Raw genomic sequence first — 26,471 nt, forward strand, 5'->3', positions numbered from 1 at the left:
GAACACCTGTGTTTGGCCTTGCCATCTGCTACCTGCTACCCGTGTTCCTGTTCATGCCTCCTTCCTCCCATCAGACTTCCAAGCTGAGATGCCTTCTCTGTGTCTCCAAGTCCTGTCTCCCCCAGCAATCTAGCTTTCTGCCTTTCTCTCCATCAGTCAGTCTGGCCTCTCAGAGGGGTGCAGATCCTCCTTACTTCTTAACCTGGTGGCCTTTGCTCAGCGTCACTTTCCTTGTCCTCTTTGTAACTTGGATGTTGTATACTATGGCCAGAGTTCTGTCTGTCCCGGCCCCGATAATACACACTTGACCTCATTACTTGATCACAATGACATAAACATCTTGGTTGGCCTCTTCCCTCACCAACCCCCTTCCTTCAGGCTCCTTCTTAACCTCCTCAACACAAACCCTCCTCTCCCATTAGGCTGGTCTCTTCACTCTTTTCAGAGTCAGCATCCATCTCTCTTCCAGCTCAAGACTTCTACATCACATCTTCCTTGGCTGACTTTCTGATTTCTCAACTTTTCATCAAGTCTTACAGCATGTATAGTCTGGGATTGTCTGTTTAGTATCTAATGATATACATTCCACAGTAGCAAAAACTGTTATGTCCCTCCTTGCCCTTGAGGATAGGGCTGTACTCTACACTTCTATATTTCCCATAGCATCTATAAATAGCATCCTCCATGGCATATATACAGGTACATACATATACATATATATATTCATACTGAATATATAGTTGGTGCTCAATTTACATGTGTTGATATACAAACAGATAACAAATTTTGAGGATAAATCTGGTTAGAGTGGCTAACTCTGCTGTATTATCTTGATGACTTTAGCTACTCAAAGCAATCCCGCTTCTTAGAAGATTTGGCTTTTGAAGGCAAGAGCATGGATAAAGAGGGAAATGTGTATTTAGAAAGGCAATTTTCTCTTAATTCATTGGACGAATATTTGTTGAGTATCTATCATGGGATTGGCACTAGGAATAGAGTGACCTTGAGGCGGACAAGGGCCTTCTCTTATGAGCTTGTAGCCTCAAGGAGCAGACAGATAACTAAGCACTAAACAGATAAACAATAAGATAAATCCAAACAATGTTAAGTACTCTGAAGAAAATGGAAAAGAGCAGTGTGATAGAGTTTGCTTCTGGTCATGGGCTGAGGTGGGAAGAGGAGGAGGAAGACAACTCTAGATGGGGTGGTCAGAGCTGATATTTCTGAAGAGTTGACATTGGACTGGAACCTGAATGAGAAGAAGGAGTTGGCAGTGTGGGGGGCAATCATGGGAGCAGCACTGGAGATAGAGGGCACAACAACTAGCAGAGGCTGTCACCTGGGAACAGACTTGGTATGTTCTCGAAATGGAAAGAGTCGAAGGCTAAAAGAATATGAAGAACTATGATAGACTATGTGAGTTAACCCAATGTGTATGTATGTATATACAGGTATACCCAGAGTATCTGTAGGAGAAAATAAAGAAATACATTGTCAGGTTTTAAATCATTCCCTAAAAGTGCTATATAAATGGAGGTGTCAGTAAATCTAAGAGTTTCTTAGCTCCTCAACAAAATAGCAAGCTCTCTGAGGGTAGGGAGTCTATCTCATCATTCTTGTGTCCCATTGTGTAGCATAATGCCAGGCACAAGACAGAAGATACTTGATAAATACTTGATAAATTAATGCATGAAGGCAATGAATGATTTCCCAAGGCTGAGATTTCACATGTTCATATTGTCTACTTTTAGGCTATCTTTCTGTCTCAATTTGGTGTTACATTTGCAACCAAATACTATCATATAAAATGGAATAAAAATGCTGATATTTAAGAAAACCATCCATATGGTCTTTAATAATTCCAAGAGCCAAGAGGAAAACAGAGTGGGGAAATTGGCAAGAGCACACTTATGTATTTATATATTGTTTGTGTTTTAGATTGAAAATGCTGATTTCTTGGTGTAGGCTATGCTGCTGTAATTTGGAGGTTAATGCATGTGCAATTTCTTGGAAAAGAGCTCTTCAGAGTCTCAAAATAAGGAAATAAGTAGCTTTCTTTGTCTTTAATCAGAAGATTCTTGAAAATGCAAAATTCAGTTGTTTTAAAGAGGAAAAAATAAATGTTTTTCATCAAGTGAGGGACATTTGGGTTTTGTAAATCTCAAATCGTTTTTTAAATCAAAGATAGACCCATTTATTCTAAAGGCAAGCTCTTGGAAAAAGTCTTAGGAGTTAATAATCCAGTTAATGTAGTAACTCTAAAGCCCATTGATCTGTATTTATTTTAATAAATCTTACTATATGCATAGTGCACAACTGAGAATTATTATAACCTGGACAAAGTCACTAGTCTTATGTAGGAACTACAAAATGGAAATTGCAATTCATATGTAAAAAAAAGGTTCTGTTAAGAAATGTCAATCATCATGAGACTGCCCCTGTTTCTGGAAAGGTCTTGGTATACTTAGAAACAATCTATCTGAATCAAGTTTTGAACCAATGACAAAATTTAAATACTATCTATTATCTGCCTAGATACACCGGGTTTAATGAATATTTTCCAAAGAATAAATTATGTACTGTCAGAATTGTAGGAAAATTAATAACAGATTTTGAAAACATTATATGAACATATGTAACATTCATAATTATTGGGTGACAGACCCAATTATTCATGGCATTTATACGTGCTTTACATAATCAGGGCTCCTACGGAGTTAAGGAGTGTGCCTGAAATTTGGATGAACATTTGCCGGGTGGGGGGGGGAAGCATACTTTTTCCCTAAGTTTCTGTAATACACATTTGCAAACAGTGCTTTGTAGATAAACTTCCAAGAAATTGGCTTTCACGTTTGCCTGCTGTGATGGAACTGGGACATGGTTGGGTTTGCAAGATGAAACAAATGCTTATCAGTTCTCAAGCCAAGGTTTTAGTTAATGCTCTTCCATACCTTCCCAACCCCTCTACCGCCCAACTGCAGTTAAAGTTCAACCATTTAGGTTTTGAGTGCAGCACAGCGAGACTATGATTGATACCATCAGGCACTGAAACTGTGCTTTGCTATTGGTTTAGGCAGCCAGGCAAGAGGAGAGCAGTGCCAACTCTATTATAAAATCCCTGCCTGTTAGGATAATTCTGGGAGCTGCCAACTTAATGTAGCAGAGAAGGCAGATTCTCATGTTTACTTTCTATAGAATCAAGATGCCAGGAGTCAAAGAGAGCCCATTGGACCTTCTACTAAGAATCTTCCTCTATTAAAAGAACCCAATCTAAGTGTGTCCAGGTAGAATCTAGTGTACTGTAGTTCATTTGACCTTTAAAGACCTTGCTATTGAGTGGCTGTTTCAGTTCCTCCAAAGAGGATTTAGTCTATTTCTTGTATGTAGCCGGTGGATCTGTCCTACTGAAGTGGCCCTTGTAAATATATACGTTCCATCAACCCAGCTCTCTTAGTTGTGATTAGAGCTGACAAAGGCCACAGTGAATATTGCATCCTGCCTGTCTGAGTGTGGTCCACTGTGCGTGAGGTATGGCTAACTCACTGACCTGACTGTGAATCCTAATACCTTAGGAAATAAGCCTGCACTGTTCTCTTCTGGCTTCTGTTAGTGCTATGCAGGTGTTATGAGGGAGGGGAAAAAACCAGTCTGCATGGATTACAGTCACTACAGGAAGATTTCTTTATGAAATACATGGTCAAAAATATGGACAACTGCATAGCTCCCCAGAGTGATCATTGATTTGCTGACATAAAGTTGTGTTTTATACATTCTGGCCAAGATAACCCCATTATCAGTAATAATAATAACAATAAAAGAAGTCAAATGTTCCCAGTAAAGTTGCTTTTATTTGTTTGTTTGACCTAGAGATAGATCAGCATTTGATGAAGTTATTGTAATCTTTAGAGCACCATCATATTGCCTTTTCTCCCCATGCAGCCTCTGACTTCTGTGATTATAGGACCATAACTAGTGCATCTGAGCTAGTACCTAGCACAATCTCAGGAACATAGTAGGTATTTAAAAATATTGGTGTTGTGCATGAATGTTCTCTGTAGTTAGGGCATCTCCAGGAGCAGCAGACAGCATTTTCTGTCTACTTTTACCCTCAAAGTTCAGGAGGAGAAACAGGCATAGCATGCTCTTTCTTAGTGGTCTTTATCACTCAGCTCCTCTGAATCACTTGACATTTGCATTTTTAGTCATTCTTTTTCTCTGTCATTCCTAAATAATTCACAAGCATTTATGGAGTCCATCGTCTCATCCTGGTGTCTGCGAGGGTTTTGTTTCACACGTCTTCCTGGTTTGATGCTGTGTTCTGTGTTCTCACTGCCTCTGTACACAGCTCTCTCTGGAGAGCCTCGACCACCCTGTGGTGGTTATTACTGGATTCTCATCTGTCTTCCTCTTGGACTGCCCACTCCATGAGGCAAGGGTCTGGCTTTCTTCTCTGTCCCCAGTGTATAGTTGTGTTTGACCCACGGTGGGTTTGTGTTGATGTTTATAGGATGAATGAATAAGCAAATGAATAGAAAGAATGAATGAATGAAATGAACGTATCCATTGTTAGATCATCTCTAGACACTTGTTTTCGGATGGTGGCTGGCAAAGAGAGTCTGTGGCACATTGCACAAGGTTGTCATAACTAGCATGTCACTAAGACCTTTCATCTTAGCCCTATTATTGATGTGGTGCTTTACTGCGGTGTTTTTCATTATCAAGTAAGAGGTTCAAAAATAAAATTCAAAATGATCTTTATAGAAGATACAACACTAAAAATGAGATATCTGCTTGTATAAATTATCAAAAGCCTACAGGCAATAGAACTTGAATTAGATCTGTCCTGGTAGTAAAATCAAAGATTTGAATGGCCTTTAAAATGTAGCTCATGCCAGTAGCTCTTTGCTTTTGCAGGGCTGTTCTTTTTGATATTGCTGTGACACACAAGGTCAAGGGTTTGAAAGTGAATGAAGATTTCAGTGGGACCAAATAAAACTTGGGTCACATAATGCATCAATGAAATGGTTTTTAGAATACATAACTGTACCATTTAAGAACAATGAGTGATGTAAAGTTTTATGTTAAACAAAAATAATAAATGTGGTATAAATGAAAAAAAAAATGTTTGGTTTTTCCCAGAGACCACTTCTTAATATTGATATACTTACGACATAAATATAGGTAAATATAGTGCTGCACCCATTCCTTTATTCCGGGGTAAATCAACTGTAAATGATATACCCACTATGTAAAATAAGGATAAATTTAGTCATTTATGCTCCTTCTATTCCTCCCAACATTTTATGACAAATTATTATTTTTAGTTCTGTTGGTCAGTGCTATAATCTTTAGTAATTTATTGGAGCTTCCATTTTTTTTTGTATTCATGTTATTTCTGTTGTATCTCTTGATGCCCCTTGTTTTAAGATGAGAATGCCAGTGAGTTTACGACATTTCCTCCCTCCTATTTTCCCTCCTATTTTATGTCTTACCTTCACTAGCTCTTCTTTTGCTTTTTCAGTAACCTGGAAGTATATTAGTAGTTTACATTCTGCCCTTCAGGGAAGGATTTTTTAAATGATTTAAAGAAAAAGTTGAAAGCCAGAGCCAATAAGTGACTTGTCTGAGGTCTCTTAGCTAGTAAATGTTAGAGCTAGAACTAAAGCTTAGGGCTTTTTGGGGGCACCTGGCTGGCTCAGTTGGAGGAGCATGCAATTCTTGATCTCAGGATCATCAGTTCAAGCCCACATTGGGTGTAGAGATTACTAAAAATATTAAATAAACTTAAAAAAAATAAAAGTAAAAAATAAAACTTAGGGCCTTTGACTACCAATCTCTAGGGGATTTTCTATGGATAAACTCACTAATTGATTCATTACGTATTTATTGAATGCCTGCTCTCTGCCACACACTACATTAGGTACCACTAATACAAAAACATAAGAAATGGTCTCAAATCTCAAAGTTAGGTCAGGTAGGAAAAGAGTCAGGAAAAACAGATATATAAACAAATCACTGTTTCAATGCAGTAGTGTGCAAGGGAAGATGCTACCTAGTTTTGTTTTTGTTTTTGTTTTAACCCCAGGTCAGAGATATGAGAGAGTGGTATAATTAGAAGTGACAGCTTTAATATGTTGCAGAGATAGTGTTTTACACATCTGATTTATGCATGTTTGAAAAATAAGTAAGACTTTGCTGATACACTTGAAGGAGAGTATTGATTGTCTGTTTCAAGATTTAATGTGAAAACAATTTTTATATATTTAAATTATAAATTATGTACTATATCATGTTTTCTGTGCTCAGCATGTTCTTATTTCAGAGTATCCAAATATTCTTAAGTTGTCCTTAGAAGATTGTGTAGTATTTTGATTCCAAGTCTAAGGCTTATGCATTTTTTAATAGATCCTTTTTATGGTGACTTGTGAACTTTTTCCTTTCTTTTTCCCACCCTCAGATTTTCATCACTGTGAATTGCCTGAGTACAGATTTCTCCTCCCAGAAAGGGGTGAAAGGACTTCCTTTGATGATTCAGATTGATACATACAGTTATAATAATCGTAGCAATAAACCCATTCATAGAGCTTACTGCCAGATCAAGGTCTTCTGTGACAAAGTGAGTAAAGATCATAAAGGTATCTTTGTTATTAGATATTACTTTTAATGACATTTCCTCCTTACCACCTTCTCTTGTCTAGTGGTGTCAAATTAATCACCTTATAAGCACACTGGGAGTTGTAACCTTTCATTTTCAATTCCTATTAGATATCTAGGGAGTCATCAGTCAACTGTATTTTTTTTTTTTTAGTCAATCATTTTACCACTAATTTAATGGCTGATTGACATTGCACTGTGCTACTCACGTGGGTAAGTTTTTACTGGGTATAAGCCTGTCCCAGAGCATATCAGTATAACCTTTATTATTGTATGCGTTAAATGGGGTCACATCCAGAGCTTTTTGGAATAGAAATGGCACCTATAAAATAAGTTCATTAGTAAACAGGCACTCAGGAGGAGATACAGTTTTTTAATCTCTCTGAATCCCACCATAAGATGATAGAGCAATTAGAATAACAAAGCTTAAAATCCTGTGGTTATGTGACATGAGATCCTTACAAATCCCAAATATGAGTGGGAGTAAACAACCAGTAGTTTTGAGACCTGTATAATATCAGCATCATGAGGGAAAGCAATGGGGCTACTTGATAACCGAAGAACAGGAAACCTAAAAAATTGCCCCAAGGTACTCACTAGAGAATGAAGTGTGCCATCTGAGGACAGCATGTGAAACCGGGGTGGGAGGGTACAGATTCTGTAGATTCCAGTTTGCTGTTGGTGGTAGATGCAAAGGGATGGAACATTGAAGTGTTTGGGACTCTAAAAACTCTGGGAAGTTATAAATTAAAGTTCCCTTCTAGGGCAAAACTGTGCTCCAAGAAAAAGCTGTTGGGAGTAGAATCCAAGTTGAATTGGACTCCCTCCACTCCTCCAAAAAAAGGGCAAAGGAAAGAGAAGTTCCCAATGAAAAGGACGAGGAGAAAGGATACAGAGGAGACAGATCTTGGGAAATACAGACTATTTTTTTTTTATCACTTTGTGAACACATCAGAAAAGAGAGCATGAGAACCGTGAAGTCGGCAGAACTATCTTGGTCCACTCATTTCACTTAAAAATAACCATCAGAAAAGAAAACCAGTTGAATCCCATACAGTGTCTCATGAAAAAAGAGATTAAGAAAATCCTGAATTCCTTGGGGAAAATGGCTACCTGCCCAGGAAACAGATAATACCTATAATCTATTATTCCAAAATGAGCTAAATGAAATTAAGAAAATCATAGAAGTCATGAAGATCAATATAAATATAATTTTTCACATAGAAAAATTCATGAGTTGTTTTGAAAAGAATTGGGATAGAATTCAAGAAAGAATTCAGAAAATAAAAGATTAAAATATTTCAGAAGTAAAGACTACCTTAGATGCAAAACAAGAATGAATAAATACACCAGGGAATGCCTTAAGAGAAATGATAAATCAGGAAAACTGAAAGTATAAACTATATATATAAATAAGTACATGTAGATTTAAACAGCCTACTACTTACTTGGGAAAATTAACCCAAGATAACCAATACCTAGTTGTTAACTTATGAAACTTTAAAAATATTCTTTGGGCATCTAAGTAAAATGGAATAGAATAGAACAGAACAGAATAGAATAAAAAACCACTTGTAAAGAAACTTTTATCATCAGACTTTCAGTAGCACTCTCAGGGACAATTAGGTAGCCTCCCCAGTATGGGGGCCAGTTAAGTCAATAGATACAGCTGTTGTGTAAATGAGAAAACAGTGGGTCAGTTGCCAGAATCACGCAGCAAAAAAGTAGGGGAGCTGGATGCAAATAGAGTATAGGGTTTGATTCCAAACCCATACTCCTTGAATTGATAAACAACTGTACACATAAAAAGCCAAAATGACAACTGATGATTCAAAACCTCAACAAAGAGCCAAGGTAGCCTTTAAAAACAAAAGAAAACATACAAAAATCAGTTAATATCTTTAAATCAGCATATTAAACATTGAAAAAACATTTTCAGATGATGTACAACATGGAATTTCTAAAGTACAAATGGGACAGCATTTAAATAATTTGACTTCCCTCACTGTATTCCAAATACTTTAAGGGAGATTGTAGAATCCCCCTCCAGGAATCTCCTTGGAAGTGAGGAGTGGGATTAGGGGCGAGGAGAAACAGAGGGAAGCATGAGGTAGAGACTGGGCAGTCCATTTACCTTTACATTGCAGCTGGGATTGAATGTGGGACAGAGAGGCCCTAACCGATGCTCATATAATTGTTTTTTTCAACAGTGTTGATATGACAAATACTAAAACTCAAAACAGAAGGAAAATGCAGGATGAATAGAGAGTGTTCCATTGTTGTTCACTTATGCCCCAGGACTCTAAGAAACTAGTGCTATAAAGTGTTTCCAGGGGGTGGTTTTTAGTTTACTTATCCTGATGCTAAGGATAAGGAAGAAATCTCAAGCAGGGTGTATTAACCTTAACTGCTAGTCATTTTTCTAATAAGCTAGTTACAAAATGTTGTGCTGTAATTTGCCATATTTGCAGCTCTAATTTCAAAACCCAGGCAAAACTTACTCCTGGAGGATTAAAAAGAGAAAAAGTTTAATTTTTCCACTCTTCAAATGGGTGTGTAAATGCAAATGATTATTTTGAATTCTCCTCTAAAGCAAAAGAACTAAGAGCTATTCCGTTTTAAAATCGTTAAGTTTCCCAATCACAATCAAGAATCTTAAACAGATGGAGTTCTGCACTATTTATAGTTCTCCAGCTTTATTTATAATTAACACACCTGTGAGAATCAAATACTTTCTCTAATTTTTTTTTGATACTATGATACTACTATGGAAATACATATTTTTGCATTAAAAAATTGGGATCTGTCTATATATCTACTGTATTAATACCTATGTCTGTGTGTTTATATCTATAATTACTTCCATTATCTTTCCTGAAAAACAAGAATTATAGTACTATAAATAGTAAGTACGTATTGAGCAAAACTTGAGAAATAAAGCCACGTTCTTTTTTTAATAATAGTTTTTCTCTCTTTATTAAGTCTTGTTTGGAAAGATCTTGGAGGTGATGACTATTGAAGATTATGAAAAGCTAAAGATACCCCTCCAAACCATCTCGGTACCTTGGCCAACTTTCAACTGGTTATGGACACACTCTCAAAATAAATTTAAGAGAAATTATTCAAGTGTCAAATAAAACAAAGATAGCTATCACCTCTCAAGAGGTGGCAAGAGTGATCACAATATAATCAGGAAATCTTCAGGCATACTTTTAAAATCTAACACTCCAAAGTGAACATTTAGGTAGGGGAAATTATTTTCAAATGATAAATTTGGTTTTTGTAGCAAATTATACTGTTCTGGAAGAGCTAGACTTTTTTACATTTTGATAAGAGTGGAAAGAAGATCTTTTAGAAGGCTTAGGTCACAAATAATCAAAGGAAGTAAAGGAATTCATTGAAGGTCATGTTCAAGGAAGCTTTCTCCATCTTAATTAAATATATCTAAGCTTCCCTGGGTCATTATGAAGTCAAAGCTTTATTTTAGAAATAGGAACTGTGGTTCTCCTAGAAATGTTTGGATACTATCCAGACTTGTTTTGTCATGCTGATATATGAGCATTCTGGGCAGGAAATTACTTATATAGACATGGCACCAAGACTAGGCTCTGTGGGGAGCCAGTCTAGCTTTTATGTTAATCTATTTGGTTTGGCATATCAAAGAATGCCTGTAAAATAATAAGCAGACTTTATTGCCCAAAAATTGACACTGAACATATATAAGCCTTGAAACAAAATAATTGCAGGCTTTTTTGTCAAAGTAATAGTACAAAATAAGGCACCAATTTATTTATTTATTTATTTATTTATTTATTTATTTATTTATTTATTTATTATAAGGCACCAATTTAGAAATCTGCTTGACAAACCTTGGCGTGTATCTTCAGTGAGTTGTAATTTATATAGATAGAAAAAGTTTTACGTTTTTATTTATATTAAACAATATGTTGTACAGAACTCCAGGTACATAGAGAGATGTTTTATGGACCCAACAAAAAATGAATAATAGGAGACTTTTGCTTATATCTCACACTAATTTCAACAAGGCAATGTCTGTACATTTAACACTTTATTTTCTCAAAATATTATATGTTATCTAGATACAAAACCTCTGCAAAACCTTAATATATCATGAAGAAACTTCCAAAGGATATATTTCTATATTTTATCTCCGTCTTGCTCTGAATTTCCATGGTTTATAATTATCCATGACAGTTCAAAACTTAAAAGTGAAGCACTATAAAATAATTACTCCCTTTTGGTAGTAAGTTTTTTGACATAAAAACATATTTAAAATATCTGGTTAAACTATTAAATCTGTCCAGATCTTATCTATGTAAAGCTCTTAGAACTCACCTGGCACAGAGTAAGTGCTATGTAAATATTAGCTATAATTACTCATTTTTCAAGAATTAGCTCTAATGCTATCTCCTTTTGATGCCTTCGTTGCCCACAAATCTCCAAATCTCTTGTGTTGTGCATTTACTTTGGCCAGAATTGGGAATCTGCTTTTTTTTTTTAAAGCCAATTTAATAAACAAAACATGTATTTCAGGGTTTTGATTCAAAGCTTTTAAGTCTTTTTCTGTAAAGTGCCTATTTCATGACTCTTGTCCATTTTTTAAATTGGTGCATTAGTTGTCTTTTAAATTTGAATCATTGATATTAAGGATTTAGTACCTTATGATATTTTGTTGCAAATATTTTCACGATTTTGTCCTTTGCCTATTAATGGATTTTTTTTGCATAACAGGATTAAATTTTTATATTTTTCAAATCCATCTTTTTTGTGTGATGAGTTAGGGGCAATTTTTAATTAGAGGTTGCCAGCCAGTGTGTGCTTCACCACTCCTTGTGTATACTGTCACAAAGGGCAGGAACTGTAAATGCGTATCTGAAATTTAGGGCAGGAGTCTAGTCTGAAGTGTCTATCTGGATGTCACCTGTCTAGAGCATCATGGAAATAAGGGTGCAGGGGAACTCTTTGCAGCAAGAATGAAAAGAGAGAAAGGAAAAGAAAACCATTGGAACATATGTATTTGGGGGTTGGGAAGAGGAAAATGAGTTGGCAAAGCAGACACAGAAGAGTGACAATAATAATAATAATAATAATAATAATAATAATAATCAGGGAATCCTTGAAGGCCAGGAAGGAAAGAGATATAAGGTGATGGTCAATTGGTTAAGTAGAGTGTGATTTGGCAAGAGAAACCAATGAAAAAGTCAGATTACCAGGAACAGAGGAGCAAAAAGGAAGTGAATAGACCAAACTTTTTTCTATTTGGTTGAACAAGTACCATCTCCAAGCACTTATGAACGCATTAAAACAAAAACCAAAATCATACTTGTATGTGCAAAGCGATCATACATCTTGTGTAGTTTCCTTAGACCCTCCCTCATTTCCACTACTGTAATGATTTTTAAAAGTTCCATGACATCAAGCAAAGGAAAAGTTTTATAGGGAATTCAAGTTCAGCTTTAATGCTCTCTTGGTGCCTAGGAATGATGTTAACAGGCCAGTGTTTTATCTTAATGATGTTTTATTATAACAACTAAAGTTACTTAACCAGCCTCACTGGGATAGGAACCTGGGCCTGGTCTTTCTGTGTGGATTCAAAATTGAAGTTATATAAATAGGCAGGATTTCAAATAAAGGGGGAAATCTGGAAGAAGTAGGATCACTCGGAGGTCGAAATTTAGTACAGACTAAGGATCTGTCTCAGCCTTCAGAACCGAGGCCTGACCTCCCTAGAGGCACAGAAATGGGGCTGCCTGCTCTCCCTTTACCCTCGGTTTGTTTCTTATCCTAGAGGCTTGTATGTGGACACAGTTTTTGCATGCTCTGGTAATATAGCTGGCATTGTTTGTTTTTCCCTGTTAGGGAGCAGAAAGGAAAATCCGAGACGAAGAGAGGAAGCAGAACAGGAAGAAGGGGAAAGGCCAGACCTCCCAAACTCCATGCAACAACTGTGAGTGTTGCTAAGGAGGGGTGGGCTCTGGCCAGGCCACGCCCACTAGGGGAACAGGTGGAAAGAAGTGGATGGTGGGTGAAACTATGGATATGTAAGGAGGGGCTTGCTTTTCCCTAGCCACGAAGACTGGGTGAATTGTCTCGGTGAAAAGCACATGGAATCACATGATCACAGATTGCTTGTGCTGGGAGGGAGTTTGTAATATCGTGGAGACCAACATCTTCCTCCTCCAGACAAGGAATCTAGGGTGCAGAGAGGGACGGGAGCGCACGAGGGGCTTCACCTCAAGAATGCTTACCCGAAGTTCACGCTCTTTCGGTTGGTTTGGCAGTGGGAGAGGGGGCGATTGTAAAGTGTGTTCACATCTGTGGCTTTTGGAAAGCTTCAGAGGGGAAAACAGGGAACTCAGACTAGGGCTCACAGCTGAGAGTTCTTAGTCATGCATAATCCTTTCACGTCCAGCCTCTGATGGGAAGTTGGCGGCGATACCTTTACAGAAGAAGAGTGACATCACCTACTTCAAAACGATGCCTGACCTGCACTCACAGCCGGTCCTCTTCATACCTGATGTTCACTTCGCAAACCTGCAGAGGACAGGACAGGTAGGACCTACCTTCTAACATCCACCTACCATCCCTCCCCGGGGCCAGTGGAGCCTTAAGACAGAATCACATCAGGCAGTGTTGACCTTGAAAATAACCTCTGCACTCCATGCATTCCGCTAAAAGCCAGTCATTCCATAAGAAAACGGATTTTTATAGAAAGGAGTGTCTCAGTAGAGGAAACTGACTTAGTAAGGGGAAGAAGAGAGTGAGCTCATGGTAGTGAAGTGTTGACAAAGCAATGAAAGAGGAAGAAAGTAAGGAAGCTGATAAACCCAGAGAATTTTTTGTGTTGACCGTTTGGTCATGTGGGATTAACCTGGTGCAATAGAGCTCCATCTAATGGTGGGAAATTGAACTGCACCTATAACTTCAGAAAGTTGCCCAAGAGGAAAACTTTTTGATTACATAAAACCATATGAACAGTTTTAATTAACAGTTCCCATTGAATATGTAAATTATTCCACACCAAAAGAAAAATGAGATTGTAGACAAGCCTTTTTAAAAGTAATTCCTGCCTTCTAGTTAAATCTACAAGCGAAATTAAAGAGCTAAAATTAAAATAACATAAATACCCAATAATTAACTCATTATGGTAGCTCAAGTTGATGAAATATTAGGTGGTCACTAAAATTATAATTATGTAAATTATGTAGCAACATAGGTACTAGTTATGATAATGTTCAGTGCAAGAAAAAATTAAAATACCCATTTGTGTCTGTACCGTGATTCTAGATGTATACCTGAACTTGAAGGTAACAAGAATTGTAACACTTGATGTGTAGGATTAAGTGATGGATGATTTTTTTCTTTCTTTAATATTTTAGCATTATTTATTTTTGTGATAAATTAAAATAGAGTAGGGAAAAAATGTACTTCCCTGGCATTAGCCAGATTTGTCTTTCACTAAATCAGTTGGGTTTTAGTGAATCTTGTATGGGTTAGTTTTCTTTTAAACTCAAAATCTTCTGAGGAAAAGTTTGTTTTGAGAAACAGAAGCATAATTTTTCTCCCATTCTAAGTGTTCAGACACTCAGTGGAATTGACCTTAAGTCAGGAGGGGAAATCGTTATTGGCTCTACTTGCTCTTTCTGAAGAATATATTGTCCCTCCCGGTGTTGTTTCATTATAGGTATGAGACAAAGTGGTTATACAAGCAGGGCTTCTTTGTTGCTGCTCATGACAGAACATGGTAACAAAATAGTATAGTTTTTTCTTAGAATACCTTCTACTAAAAACTAATGTAACAATCCCATCTTGTTTTACTTGTTTGATAGGAACAAGGTCACAAAGGGGAAAGAAGATTTATCAAGCTATGAGTGCCAGCACCTCATTTTATTTATTTTTTTAATTCCCAAGAGTATGGTGATTGTTTATTTACAGTCTTAGTGCCATAGGATTTTATGAAGCTGGGTATCCATACTTTGCAGAAGAAGGGATAATTGAGTTAAATTGTTCTTTCTGTTTACTGTCATGATTCTGGCTTCGGCTCTGTGTCAAAGCTGACAGCCTGACCTGTTCTCTTGGCAACATTTCCCTGAAATATACAAAGCTGTAAATGAATCTTCAGAGGGAAAGTGACCAAATCTGTGAGTCTTCTGGCCTCACTTGGCCTCTCCATATTGGAACTGGGTTCCTAGCCTGTGGCCGAATCACAAGGAAAATGTAGCCTGTACGGTCTTTTGGATTTAGCAGTTGCAAAGCAGCTCAGTCAGTGCCCCCAGGTCATTGGCGAAGTTAAGTTCTGCAATCTGGGGCCACCCTTGCAGAGCCCTCAGGCTTCCCCTGTGGCCTTGGAGTTAGAGTCAGGAGGTCAGTGAGGGAGGGAGCCTGCCTAAGCTCTGGGCAACAGAGGAACACAGTCAGCTGTGCTCTGGAACAATGTGTGAATATTCTATGGTTGACCGACTTGGCCCAAGGACAGGAGCGCCTACAGTGTGGCTGGCTGGGACTTAGAGTCTGCCTTTTTTTGGAAGAGCTAGAAAGCAGGGAGATGGGTCCAGAGGCAGGAGGGAAGCCGGCTGTGCCATGATGTTAGAAGTGGGTGTGGGGAGGTGGTTGATTTTGACATGTGAAACAAGGTCCAGCCGTGGCGCGTCAAAATGTGGGCCAGTTGTACCATAAATGGGGCCCCGGGGAGGGGGAAAGGCAGGTGATGGTGTGCAGCTCAGTGACCACAGCAGACACAAGCCTTGTCAAAATCAGTTACATCAAAGCTCTGCGCGGCAGAGGAGAGGGAGCAGCCTTCCAGCTCTCAGGGTCAGTGAGAGATCCCCAGTCACATTGAGGGCTCACGAGCTATGGCACAGTGATTCCTGGTCACCCAAGAACATAGGCTGGGGAGTGAGTACTTTTACTGACAGCCCACATGTTCCCTCCGCCGTTACCGATTCACATGTGGATTCATCAGACAATTATCAAAAACTAATATGAGGGAATGAACCCAATGTGCAGGCACTATGGAGATCTTAGTCTCCTTCTCTTCACATCAAATCCCAGATAGTCACTGGGGCTTTTCTCTGGAATGCCTTTAAAAACAAGTGATAAGGGGATCTTGGGAGAAATTGTGAGATACAGAGGCATCATCTTTCTGATCAGACTTCCTCAAGGCACCTGAACCCAAGGAGGACTTTGCTCTTCCCTCATACCCTCAAAGCTGTCTTCCCCATTGTGGTTTGTAAACTGCCTTCCCCCAAAGAATTCAGGTTCCCAAGTTCCATTCCAAGTCTTTTAAATCAGAATCTCTGAAGAGGGTTCCATATTTTTTATGTACTCTATAAAGTTTGAGAAATACTCTCTAAACATTAAATCCATGCAATAAGACCTACAGCCAACAAGGAAGAAACAGTGGGTCATTGTGAGAGAAGTGACCAGTGCAAGGACAGGGATAGGGACAGTGTAGTAGAGGCCATTTAGGAGGGCGGGAAAACACTTAAGAGAAGGCTGCTTCATTTTGGGGTCACCAGTCAACTTTGCAGAGAGCCCTCCATGACCCTGTCGTATAGTCAGACAGGGCAGATGCATTATGTCACATTTAAAGAAGCTAGCAAAAAACAGGCCAACATCAGGAACTTTTCCCCAAAAATCGAGTTCTGTGGCCGGTGCTATGGCCCAGGCTCCCTCACTTATGTGGGTCATTCCATATGCACCTAAATAGTCCCACTTCTAGAACATCACCGTGGTGGATGCTCCAATACTACATTGAAACCTGGGATATGGTGGAAGAAAACATCTTGCCTGTGCTGTTTTGTGTTAAAAAGAAACGAAATATACAATACAACAATAGACATAAAAAGTTTTAAGAGGATAAGTTCCCTGTGGAAATCTTGCTAATGACTAGAATGGCTGACGCCCAAAGAGTCCCCGGAAACCAGCTCTGTTATACCGTGAAGTCTGGGTGTGGCAGCATCCCAGGCACTGCCAGGAGCCTTTGAGAAGGTTTGTAGGGAGGGTGTCAATCTAGGCAGAGCTTTTCTCCCAGGCAACTGGGGCAGGGGCAGTGACGAAGTGTACCAGCACCAGAAGTGACTTGAAGTTAAAATGTAAGTGTCTAATGCTAACTTGGGTCTTGTTCTTCACCCAAATAAAAATGGTCCTGAAGCACATAGATAAAGCTCAAGAAAGGCCTGCAATTAATTTTTATAAATAATTGGGTCAAGAGGACCTACATGCATAAAGAGATCCCCTATGGATTTCTGTAGTTTCATAAAATAATAGGATGCTTCATAATTTCCTTAAATCTGATTCTGCCTGCCACCATGCTGACCACCTAAAGAAATCTGTTATCAGAGGTCTTCTGGCCTGGAGCACCTCCTAGAGCTGCATGACCTTTCCCCAGCCTGAAGACAGTCGACTCTAAATGTTTGTGGCTGTGGGATGCTAGAATAGTCCAGGCCCTTTTGGGGAATAGACAGGGGCCTGGGGTTGCTGCTGCACTGCCCTGGGACTCTCTTGCTCCCCTACCTTCTCCAGATCACAGTATCTGTAGTCAGCTCACCTGTGGACCCGATGGGATTGGATACTCACACACCTTGCTCCAGAGCCTTTCTAAACAATGATTTGTAGGTCCTGATAAAATATTTCTTTAATGTCAAAGCAAGAGCTGGTTTAGAACTGTAGGTAATCTGATCAGAATGACTTGAGCTGGAAATAATCAGATTTCCAATTTTACTTCCTTAAATCCAAGAATTAACCCTAGGAAGAATATGATGTAAAATTTGTATTTCCTTGGACACACACACACAGCATCATTAAACAGATCTGCTTTTTGTCTTCTTTAAGACAGTGTAAGGGCCTAGGAAAGTCAGTGCATCACGTAATCTATTTCCACTTCTTGGTCTAACCTACAGTAAGCCTGTTGTTTTGTTCCACAGGTGTATTACAACACGGATGATGAACGAGAAGGGTAAGACACTCAGTTCTTTTGCTTTACATCCAAAGTCAGTGTATGTCAGTAGAAATGGCTCTTGGAGCACAGGATAAGCATGGACTTAGAGCTGAGAAATGAGAAAGACTTGACTCTGGGGCTGTCTGAGAGGAAGTTTGGGGAAGTGCTGTTCTCCTTCCACCCCTTCTTTATCTCTCTCCTTTCTATGATCTGCCTTTGAATAACTAGCTATTTTTCTAAGTGACACATCGCTTCAAGATTCTACCTTTTCACCAATAATCCAGTGACTGAAATCTCTGGCCCCAACACAGGATTAAGGTGAGCTTGAGGTGGGAGCCAGGGAGACAGCCTGCCCTGCTTAGTTAGTAGTGCTCGGGTCATCCACGTGGACCTCTTGAAGCCCTCACTCTGGGACGTGGGCCCAAGGCTAGTGGTGAGGCTGGTGTGAATGAAGCTAGGGAGGCCGAGAACCTAGTCACTGTCCTTGGGATTATAGGTAAGAGAGGGCTTACATGGGGTCACTAGGGCTCCCAAGTGTCTTGCACATCAAGTTTCTGCATAGTGCTTTCTGTGCATTTACTCATTTTATACACTCCTGGAATTTTAGAGACAAAAAGGAAACTTCAAGGTCATTTAGCTGACTCTCTCTTTTAAACAGTGTAACACAATACACCACATGTTTGATAGGTAGTCAGGCAGCTTCTACTTGAACACTCCCACTGTATGTAAGATAACTCATGACACCATTGGACAGTTGCAGCTCTCAGAAAGTTAGTTTATTGAATTGTTGTCTACCTTCTTTTGACTTTCACCCATTGGCTCTAGTTCTGCTCTTTAGATAAGCCCCATCCATTCCTCCTCATTCAAACACAGTTTTACCTTTCAGTGTCTCCACTCCAGGGGATACCACCAAATTTTTAATAGTTTGTTTCCCTAGAATTGGCTCTCAGAAATAAATATCTGTTCTTAACCTTATGAGCTGGAGATTATACTGGGATAATTCCTTCTTGTGACCCGGACCCTTTTTTCTCTTAAAACAACCTAGAACTACATTCATTTTTCTTTTCTTTTTTTTTTTTAAGATTTTATTTATTTCTGAGAGAGAGCATGTGCATGAGAGAGAGAGAGAGCGCACACAAGCAGGGTAGAGGGAGAGGGAGAAGCAGACTCCCCGCTGAGCAGGGAGCCCGATGTGGGGCTTGATCCTAGGACCCTGAGATCATGACCTGATCCGAAGCCGGATGCTTAACCAACTGAACCACCCATGCGCCCCTCATTTTTCAATATCTGTGTTACGTTACATATATACCACTAAAATCTTGGTTTGCATTATATCTGTATAACTAAAATCTCTAGATCGTTTTTTTCAGACTATAGTCAAACCGGGCTTCCCTATGCTTATGCAATGAGTATATTTATTTATAAAACATTTCAAGGTGAAGTAAGTGGAGCAGATATTGCTGAGTTCATTTCCTAGAGCAGTTTGGTAAACTACAGCCGGAGGGCCAAGTCAACCCGTCACCTGTCTTTGAACAGTCCATAAACTTTTTTTTTTTTCTTTTTAAAGTAGGCTCCATGCCTAGCGTGGAGCCCAATGCAGGGCTTGAATTCATGACCCTGAGATCAAGAGTTGGATGCTTAACCAGCTGAGCCACCCAGGCGCCCCTGTCTGCAAACATTTTTAAATGGTCAAGAAAAAAAATCCAAAAGAAGAATAATATTGTGTGACAAGTGAAAAATAAATGAGATTCAGGTGTCCATAAAGTTTAATTGGAACACAAACATGTTAATTCCATTATGTCTTGTCTGTGGCTGCCTTCCTGCCCCAGCAGCAGAGCTGAGTAGTTGCAACAGAGACCTGGGTAGGCTGGAAAGCCTAAATATTTACTTATCTGACCCTTTACATAAGAAAAAGTGGGCCACCCTCTGGTCTAACGGTAGGGAATCTCAAAGGAGTCAAAGATTCCCCAGCTGGTTAGGTGCAGAACCTTGTCCAGGATCTGACCTCTAAATTCAGAGTTCTGAGTTTTCTAAATACCTAATTAGATTGTTCTTTTTATCTTGGCACATAGGTAATAGATTCCCAGTGGCTGGAAGGAGCAAAAAGATTAGCACTATCGGTTCTAATCTGGTACTCACACATTTTACCAGGGACGGTGTGGCGTCATGGAAAGGACAGTGACTCGGAGCCTAGGAAGCCCACATTCTGCTCCAGGGCCATTGCTTACCAATGTGAGGCCTTGGGCTGGCTCCTTGACCTCTGGCCTTCAGTTTCCTCAGCTGTAAAATGAGGATTTTGGATGAGGTGATCTTCGAGGTCTCATCGAGCACTAACATTCTACTCTTCCCTTCTCTGGGAGAAGTTAGCCTCCTAAGGAAGAAGCACCTGAGACCCGAGTGCTGCTTCATGTGCAGACCTCCTTGGCAACCAACCTCAGCCTACACTGTCCTTCCTAGCAAGGTGGCAGCGTTTAGATGGCCAGGTGACCTATTTCTAACTCATGTGGCTTGACCTCTCTGTAAGAATTACCCTCCGTTCTTGCATAATCATGAGACCCGAGTCTCTGTCTCTCCTACATCTAATTCGAGTTCAGTTGAGCACATGGGTGGCCTGGGAGCCTCAGTGTTAATACACAGTTGATACTTGGCTATTGTTATGTGTCAAAGTAATAATTAGCATCCACTGGATATCTTGGCTAGGCACGGTACTAAGTGCTTTATGTGCATTGTTGTGTTGAATTGTCCCAAAATTCCCATGGGGAAGATGCTGTAATTGTGTCCACTTTATAAAGAGCAGTGGAGCGTTGGACGAGACAGTGTTCTAAGTGACACGGCTGGTGGTGATAGCGGCAGGATTGGAGCCCGGCCTAGCGGCACTCCCCATGTCCTGCTTTAGCCATCATGCCCTGGCACCTCACTCTCTTAATTCTTGATCTGTGGCTGCCAGTGCGGCACAGAGACAGGCCCTCGTGATGGCTTTCTGGCCTTGACAAAGGCACACCCTTGGCTCAGCCTCTGGAGTGCGGGACCCAGACTGTGACAAGCCCAGAGGAGCGTACCTGGCGGAGGGGGTCAGGGCAGAGCCCTGAGGGGTGTGCCACCTTCCTTGGCATTCACATGGTCTCCATCAGGACTGTCTCTGGCCAGTTCGTCAGTCCCTGCCAGGCAGAATTAGTTAGTATGAAAGCATCTGGTTAAGTGCTGGAGAGCAGCATTCACTGAACCACCAGCCGGAGGAGGCACAGCGGAGGCACCCCGCTCCCTCCGCCCGCAGCTCTGAGGCCAATGTGGTGGTCGGACACAGACTTGTTCGCAAGTACAGCCTGCTGGCCTCAAGTGCCAGCCAACCTGAGTGTGATTCAGGAGGGAAAATAGAGGAAATGCAGATGAGGTGGGATGGGGAGCTATCATCAGCCAAGTGCCTAAACAGAACAAAAAGGGGAACACCTGTTTGCTCCTGCGTCTTTGATGATAAAGTGAGTATTGGGGGTGACTTCGGGTGCTGAGTTTGGGCATCGACAGACCCGCGCAGGTTTGTTTCATAGGCAGGGGATCCAAGTTAGATACAGAGGCTTTGGACACCCCTTCTCAGCAGCAGGCCTCTTGCTGCAATTTGGAATCACCTGGGGAGTTGAAAAATAACTCACAGGTAGCACCCCCATGGATTTTGATTTAATTGGCATGGGATGCAGTTTAGGTACAGAGACCTTTTTAAAGTCCCCAGGTGATTCTAAAGCTCAGCAGTGTTTGAGAACCACTGCTTTGGAGCCAGGCAGCCATGATTTGAATCAGGCCTTTACAAGCTCTGTAACTTAATATAACAACTTTTTGGAGTCTCATCTAAAAATAACAAAAAAATAATACCTACCTGATAGAGTTATAAGCATTAGTATGTCAAATGTCCTGGCATGTGGAAGGTGCTTAAAAAAAAAATCATAGCTGTTATTATTATCGTTAAGGTTCCTTTTCAAGCCCTCCGTAAATGATACTTAATTGAGAAATGGAAGAGAGGGAGAGGAAAAAAGATGGAAAGAACAAATTCTTCCAGACAGGAAGAATTTTCTGTGGAATATGGGCCCTTAACCAGGGATTCATGAGTGGCTCTTATGGGGAAGAGGGAAGGGCTTTAAACTCCTTGAAATCATATATAAATTGCTATGCAAAGGTCACATATAGTGGGAAATGCTATTCTGTTCCATTACTTCAGGGGATCTTGTCTCCATCCCCATCTGACCTCTAGTTCCTAGAAAACCCTTCTTGCCTTAATCTCTTATCCACGGTCACCCCCACGGTAGTGCCCCCATTCCAGCCTGCAGTGTGGTCCCTTCAAGTTCAGCAGCTCTGTAGCTTTCACACTGCATTTGGAGCACAGGGACCCTTGGCAAGTTCGGGCAGTCCTGTTTGTGTAGGACAGTGGTTTTCCTTCAAGAATCTGCCATTACCGTGGTGCTGCTGGGAATCCTCAGACCACAGTCCTCTCCAAAAATTTCTCTTATCCCCTTGCTTCTTCTCAAAGGCACACCGCCTTGGGGCCACATTGTATTATCTCCTCAAAAGCTGAAACTTTAGGAAAACAAAAGCCAGGGAAAGGTAAAGGTTGGGCAAGGCAACCCTGTGGATTGGTCCCATACCAGCTCAGAGAGACGGCTCCCCAGGGTGACTTCACTCGTCATGCTGAGTGACGCCAGCAGAGGGCCCTCCCATTCCTCTTGCAGGAGGGAGAGTCCCATAGATGTTGCCAGACCGAACCATGAGCTTGGTTACAGTGTTGCTGAGGAAAAAGCCAGTTCTGGTGCTCATCTACCGTGGAAGCCAACACTTTGGCTCAAATTCAATACCCTTTGGAGAAGTTAGAGATTACTAACCAATCACCAGTGAGTGCATTTAATCAACATGATAACTAAATCTAAAAAGTCATCACCCTGTGTTCATCAGCACAAAATAAAAATCTTCTAGAATTCTGCACTATTCTTTTAAAGGAGCACTTTACAGAGCTCCAAATACTTTTCTTTGATAAGGTTCTCAGGGATGCTAAGCAAACTATGAAATCATAGCAAAGTATGGATGGGCTCTGTTTTACCACAAAAACATAAATATAAGGTGGTTAAAAATAAAGGACCACTTCCCCCAATTTCCCAAGGAGGAGCTGAAAACATAAATTAAAGCTTTGGGGCCAGTTTGAATAGTTAAACCCATTATGGATATCGCCAAAAGAATCAATGATTTACTGATACTTCCTTTGTTAATTAACCTACATTTAAAGAGTAACATAATTCAGAAATGTCTGTTACATTTACACTTTCTTCAAATTCTTTACAATTCATCTTTTTTTTTTTAAAGATTTTATTTATTTGTTTGACACAGAGAGAGAGAGAGAGCATAAGCAGGAGGAGTGGCAGGCAGAGGCAGAGGGAGAAGCAGGCTCCCCACAGAGCAGGGGGAGCCCTATGTGGGACTCAATCCCAGGACCCCAGGATCATGACCCGAGCTGAAGGCAGTCGCCTAACCAACTGAGCCTCCCAGGCGCCCTACAATTCATCTTTGATATAGGGTCTTTCTTATCACTAAAATTATGTTTTATGTCATCTCACACTGTTTATCAGGGTTATTCTTTCCCACTACTGTCAGTGGAGATACAGCACTTAAATCCTTATCTTCAAGACTGCCCTTAGAAATTTTATCCCAAGCCACAGATACCGATTCTCATAACATAGAAATTGTTACACAAGCATCTGCCACAATGTTGCCTCCCATTTTCAATTGTTTTTAATTAAAATTTTTATTTCATGATAATGGCAGATCCATATGCAGTTGTTAAGAAGCCCAACCCTTTTCTGATTGATATATTTTTATTTTTTACTGTTAGATGTTGCATTTAAAAACCCACCCAGTAATACTCAAATCTGCATTAGATAAGCAAGGGAGGTTTTAAAAAATATTTAAAATATTTTCATAAGTTTCTTACATTAGTACCGGTTATTCTTACTTGTATACTAGTTTCCTATTTTGCAAACTGGAAGATTGGAACTAAAGACTCCTTTTATAAATGTAACCCATATTTACTGTTTCTACTGCTCTTCATTTCTTCCTTGACTTCTGTGTTTTTCCTTGGGATTTTTTTTCCTGTTGCGTGAAGAACGCTGTTTAATATTTTTGTTGCTGTTGTTGCTATGGAACTTTTGGCAAAGAATTTTCTCATATTGTTTGTTTATTATAAATGTTTTTATTTCACGGTCACTTTTACAGGATATTCTTGCTAGATATCAAATTCCAGGTTGTCAATTACTTTCTTTCAGTTTTGGTTTCCATCATTACTGTTGAGAAATCATTTATCTGCCTTATTGTCACTGTTTCAAATGTGATTGCCCCTTCCTTCTTTCCTTCCTTCCTTCCCTCCCTCTCTCCTTCCCTTTCTTATTGTTTGAGAAGGCTGCTTTAAAATGTTCTTCTTTCTTTTAGTTTTTCAGAATTTTTATTAAGATGTTCCTACATGTAGGTTTTCTTTATTTTTTCCAGCTTGGTATCTTACAGTTCTTATAGCACTTATTGAATCTGTGGGTTGATTGAATCTGTGGGCTGATGTCTTTCATCAGTTTGGGAACAATATCAGCTATTATCTCTTCAAACAGTGCTTCTTATCTGTTCCCTTTCTGTACTCCTTTAAGATTTGAAATGTGTATTAGAACGTTTTATTGTGTCCCTGTGTTTTTTATGTGCTTTGCTGAAACGTCCATCTTCTTTGCTCACCCTGTGTCAGCCTGGATATTTTCTGTTGACCTAACTTTCCACTCTGTTAAATTCATCTATTAAGTTCTTAATTTCTGTTATTGTACTTTTTAGTTCTAGGGTTCCACTTAATTGGTTTATTTATTTTAATAGACTCCAGCTCTATATGTCTTGTCATTTGTATTCATGAACACAATAATAACAGTTATTTTTAAGTTCACAATAATATGCTATAAGTGTGTTTTCTGTGGGCCTGTTTCTATTGTGTGTTTTTCTCTTGGTCCTTTTTATTAGTATATTTAATAAGCATTAGTTGAGTGATGAATAATGTATGTAAAAATTACAGAAGATCTAGATGACCATGTTTTTCTCTTGTGAAGGTTTTCCCTATCCTCTGGTGTGCGGCCTGAGTGAATGCAGATCACTGTACTCCAGTCAGGGCAGAACTGACCCTAAGCTCAGTTGCAATTTGTATTAACCTCAGACTACTTCATCCTAACCCCTAGACTGTAGCTCTGAGGGACTTTCTATGGGCGCTCTTCCTTGGTGGGATCTGACACCTGATTTCTGTCTCTTTAGCATGGGGAGACTACTAAGGCCTCCTCTATGGTTTTCAAGGACTTTCTGCTCAATTTCTTAGTTTCTTATCCTGTGCAGTTTAGGGACTTGGCAAGTATCTAGGAAGGAATACTGCATTGTCTGGTTCACTTTTCTGTGCTTCCTTACTCTCTGGAAGTTTTTCCAAAAGTCCTAGATGCCTTTGCAGCCCCAAAGAAAAACTTCTGTTTTTCTAGCACCGTAAGATTGCCAAAAACTGTGCAGACTTTTTTTTCCCCTTGCATGTGTGCCTTAGCTGGGATTATCACCTTCTGCTCCCAAACAAGAACTGACAAATGCTCTGAGGGAACAGTGGCTCACTGATTACCAGCTCATCTCTCTGCATTCTTTTCCCTGAGACCTCAGCTCCTCAAGCCCTGACTGCCCCATCAGCAGTCTCCACTACTTTCAAGAGGTCTTCTGTTTGTTTGTTTAATTTTATACAGTTTTCACATTGTTCTTGGCTAGAACATTGGCTTGCAACAAGCTACATCTTATCAAGAACAGAAATATCTGTATTTCCTCTTCAAATGATCCTTCTGGGGCCTACTAACCTAGTCATTTATTACTTGCATTGTAGAGCTCTTAACTATGGTAATCATTACTAAATCTATGTGTGGGTTTTGTTTTGCTAATTCTGTCAGTACCCCAAATTAGCATTGATTAAAGTCATTTTGGGATGGTTACCCAAAGAGTAATTTGTTATTGAAATTAATTGAGATCCTACTCCATACTGTGAGAGACCTTATAAGGACTTGAACATAAGAGAGCCTCCTCTTTTCTGAGGCTAATGGGGTGGGGAGGGGTGGAAGGTCAATTTATTTGGGGGCAGAATGGGGTGCTATCAAAAGTCAGCAGGACTGTAAGAATATAAATAAATGTTACTTGATGAGAAAAAGAAAATCACCATTTTAGGAACCCTCACACAGCATGAGAGCATGTCTGGTGATATTTCAGGCTATTTACCTATTATTAACCTACTGGTCACTGGCAATTGTATGAATTCATTTTTAATCTTCTGCTCCTGAGGTCATTGTCACCCCATTTCCAAGACACAATGGAATAATATGAGCTGCTTTTATGATAAGGTAGTGAAGTTGTCACAGTGCCCTAACAACTTATTACCACTGTGAACTGGGACTTGAGTTTAAGTTTTCCCTCTAGTTGTTTTCACAGTTTGACTTGGGAATAAAAGAGAATGCTCTTACTATCATTTCTCATACCTTCACATCATCATCTCAGATTTATTAGGTATCTTTATCATGAGTTTGTCCTTCAAAGCTGCATTCTCTTAACAGCCTGTTTTACTTGTTAGCTACATCACCCTACCCTTACACATATTCAGCCTGAGTTTGGTTTTCACTAATATAAGGATAAGATTAGCCCTGGCTGGCTCACACGGTGTTCCTGAGACCTAATTGACCAAGATGAAAAGTACTTTGTAAAATGTGAAGTCTTTTTAAAAAATTGATAGACCTTTTCGGAGCACTTAATATATGAGATGATAACTTAAAGCATTATTGGTTTAATAATT

General features: G+C 39.7%; 1 protein-coding gene across 3 annotated transcripts in view; it reads left to right on the forward strand.

Annotated features, from left to right (window-relative positions):
- GRHL2 (grainyhead like transcription factor 2) overlaps nt 1-26,471 on the forward strand; it is a 155,290-nt gene that overhangs the window by 105,456 nt on the left and 23,363 nt on the right. For all 3 annotated transcript variants that reach the window (XM_027583098.1, XM_027583107.2, XM_027583118.2), the window contains 4 exons: nt 6,458-6,616; nt 12,535-12,622; nt 13,088-13,227; nt 17,601-17,632. In XM_027583098.1, the coding sequence (XP_027438899.1) occupies nt 6,458-6,616; nt 12,535-12,622; nt 13,088-13,227; nt 17,601-17,632 (419 nt within the window). The remainder of the gene's footprint in view (nt 1-6,457; nt 6,617-12,534; nt 12,623-13,087; nt 13,228-17,600; nt 17,633-26,471) is intronic.

This window comes from Zalophus californianus, chromosome 4 (genome assembly GCF_009762305.2).
Source record: "Zalophus californianus isolate mZalCal1 chromosome 4, mZalCal1.pri.v2, whole genome shotgun sequence".
NCBI classification, from domain to species: Eukaryota; Metazoa; Chordata; class Mammalia; order Carnivora; family Otariidae; genus Zalophus; species Zalophus californianus.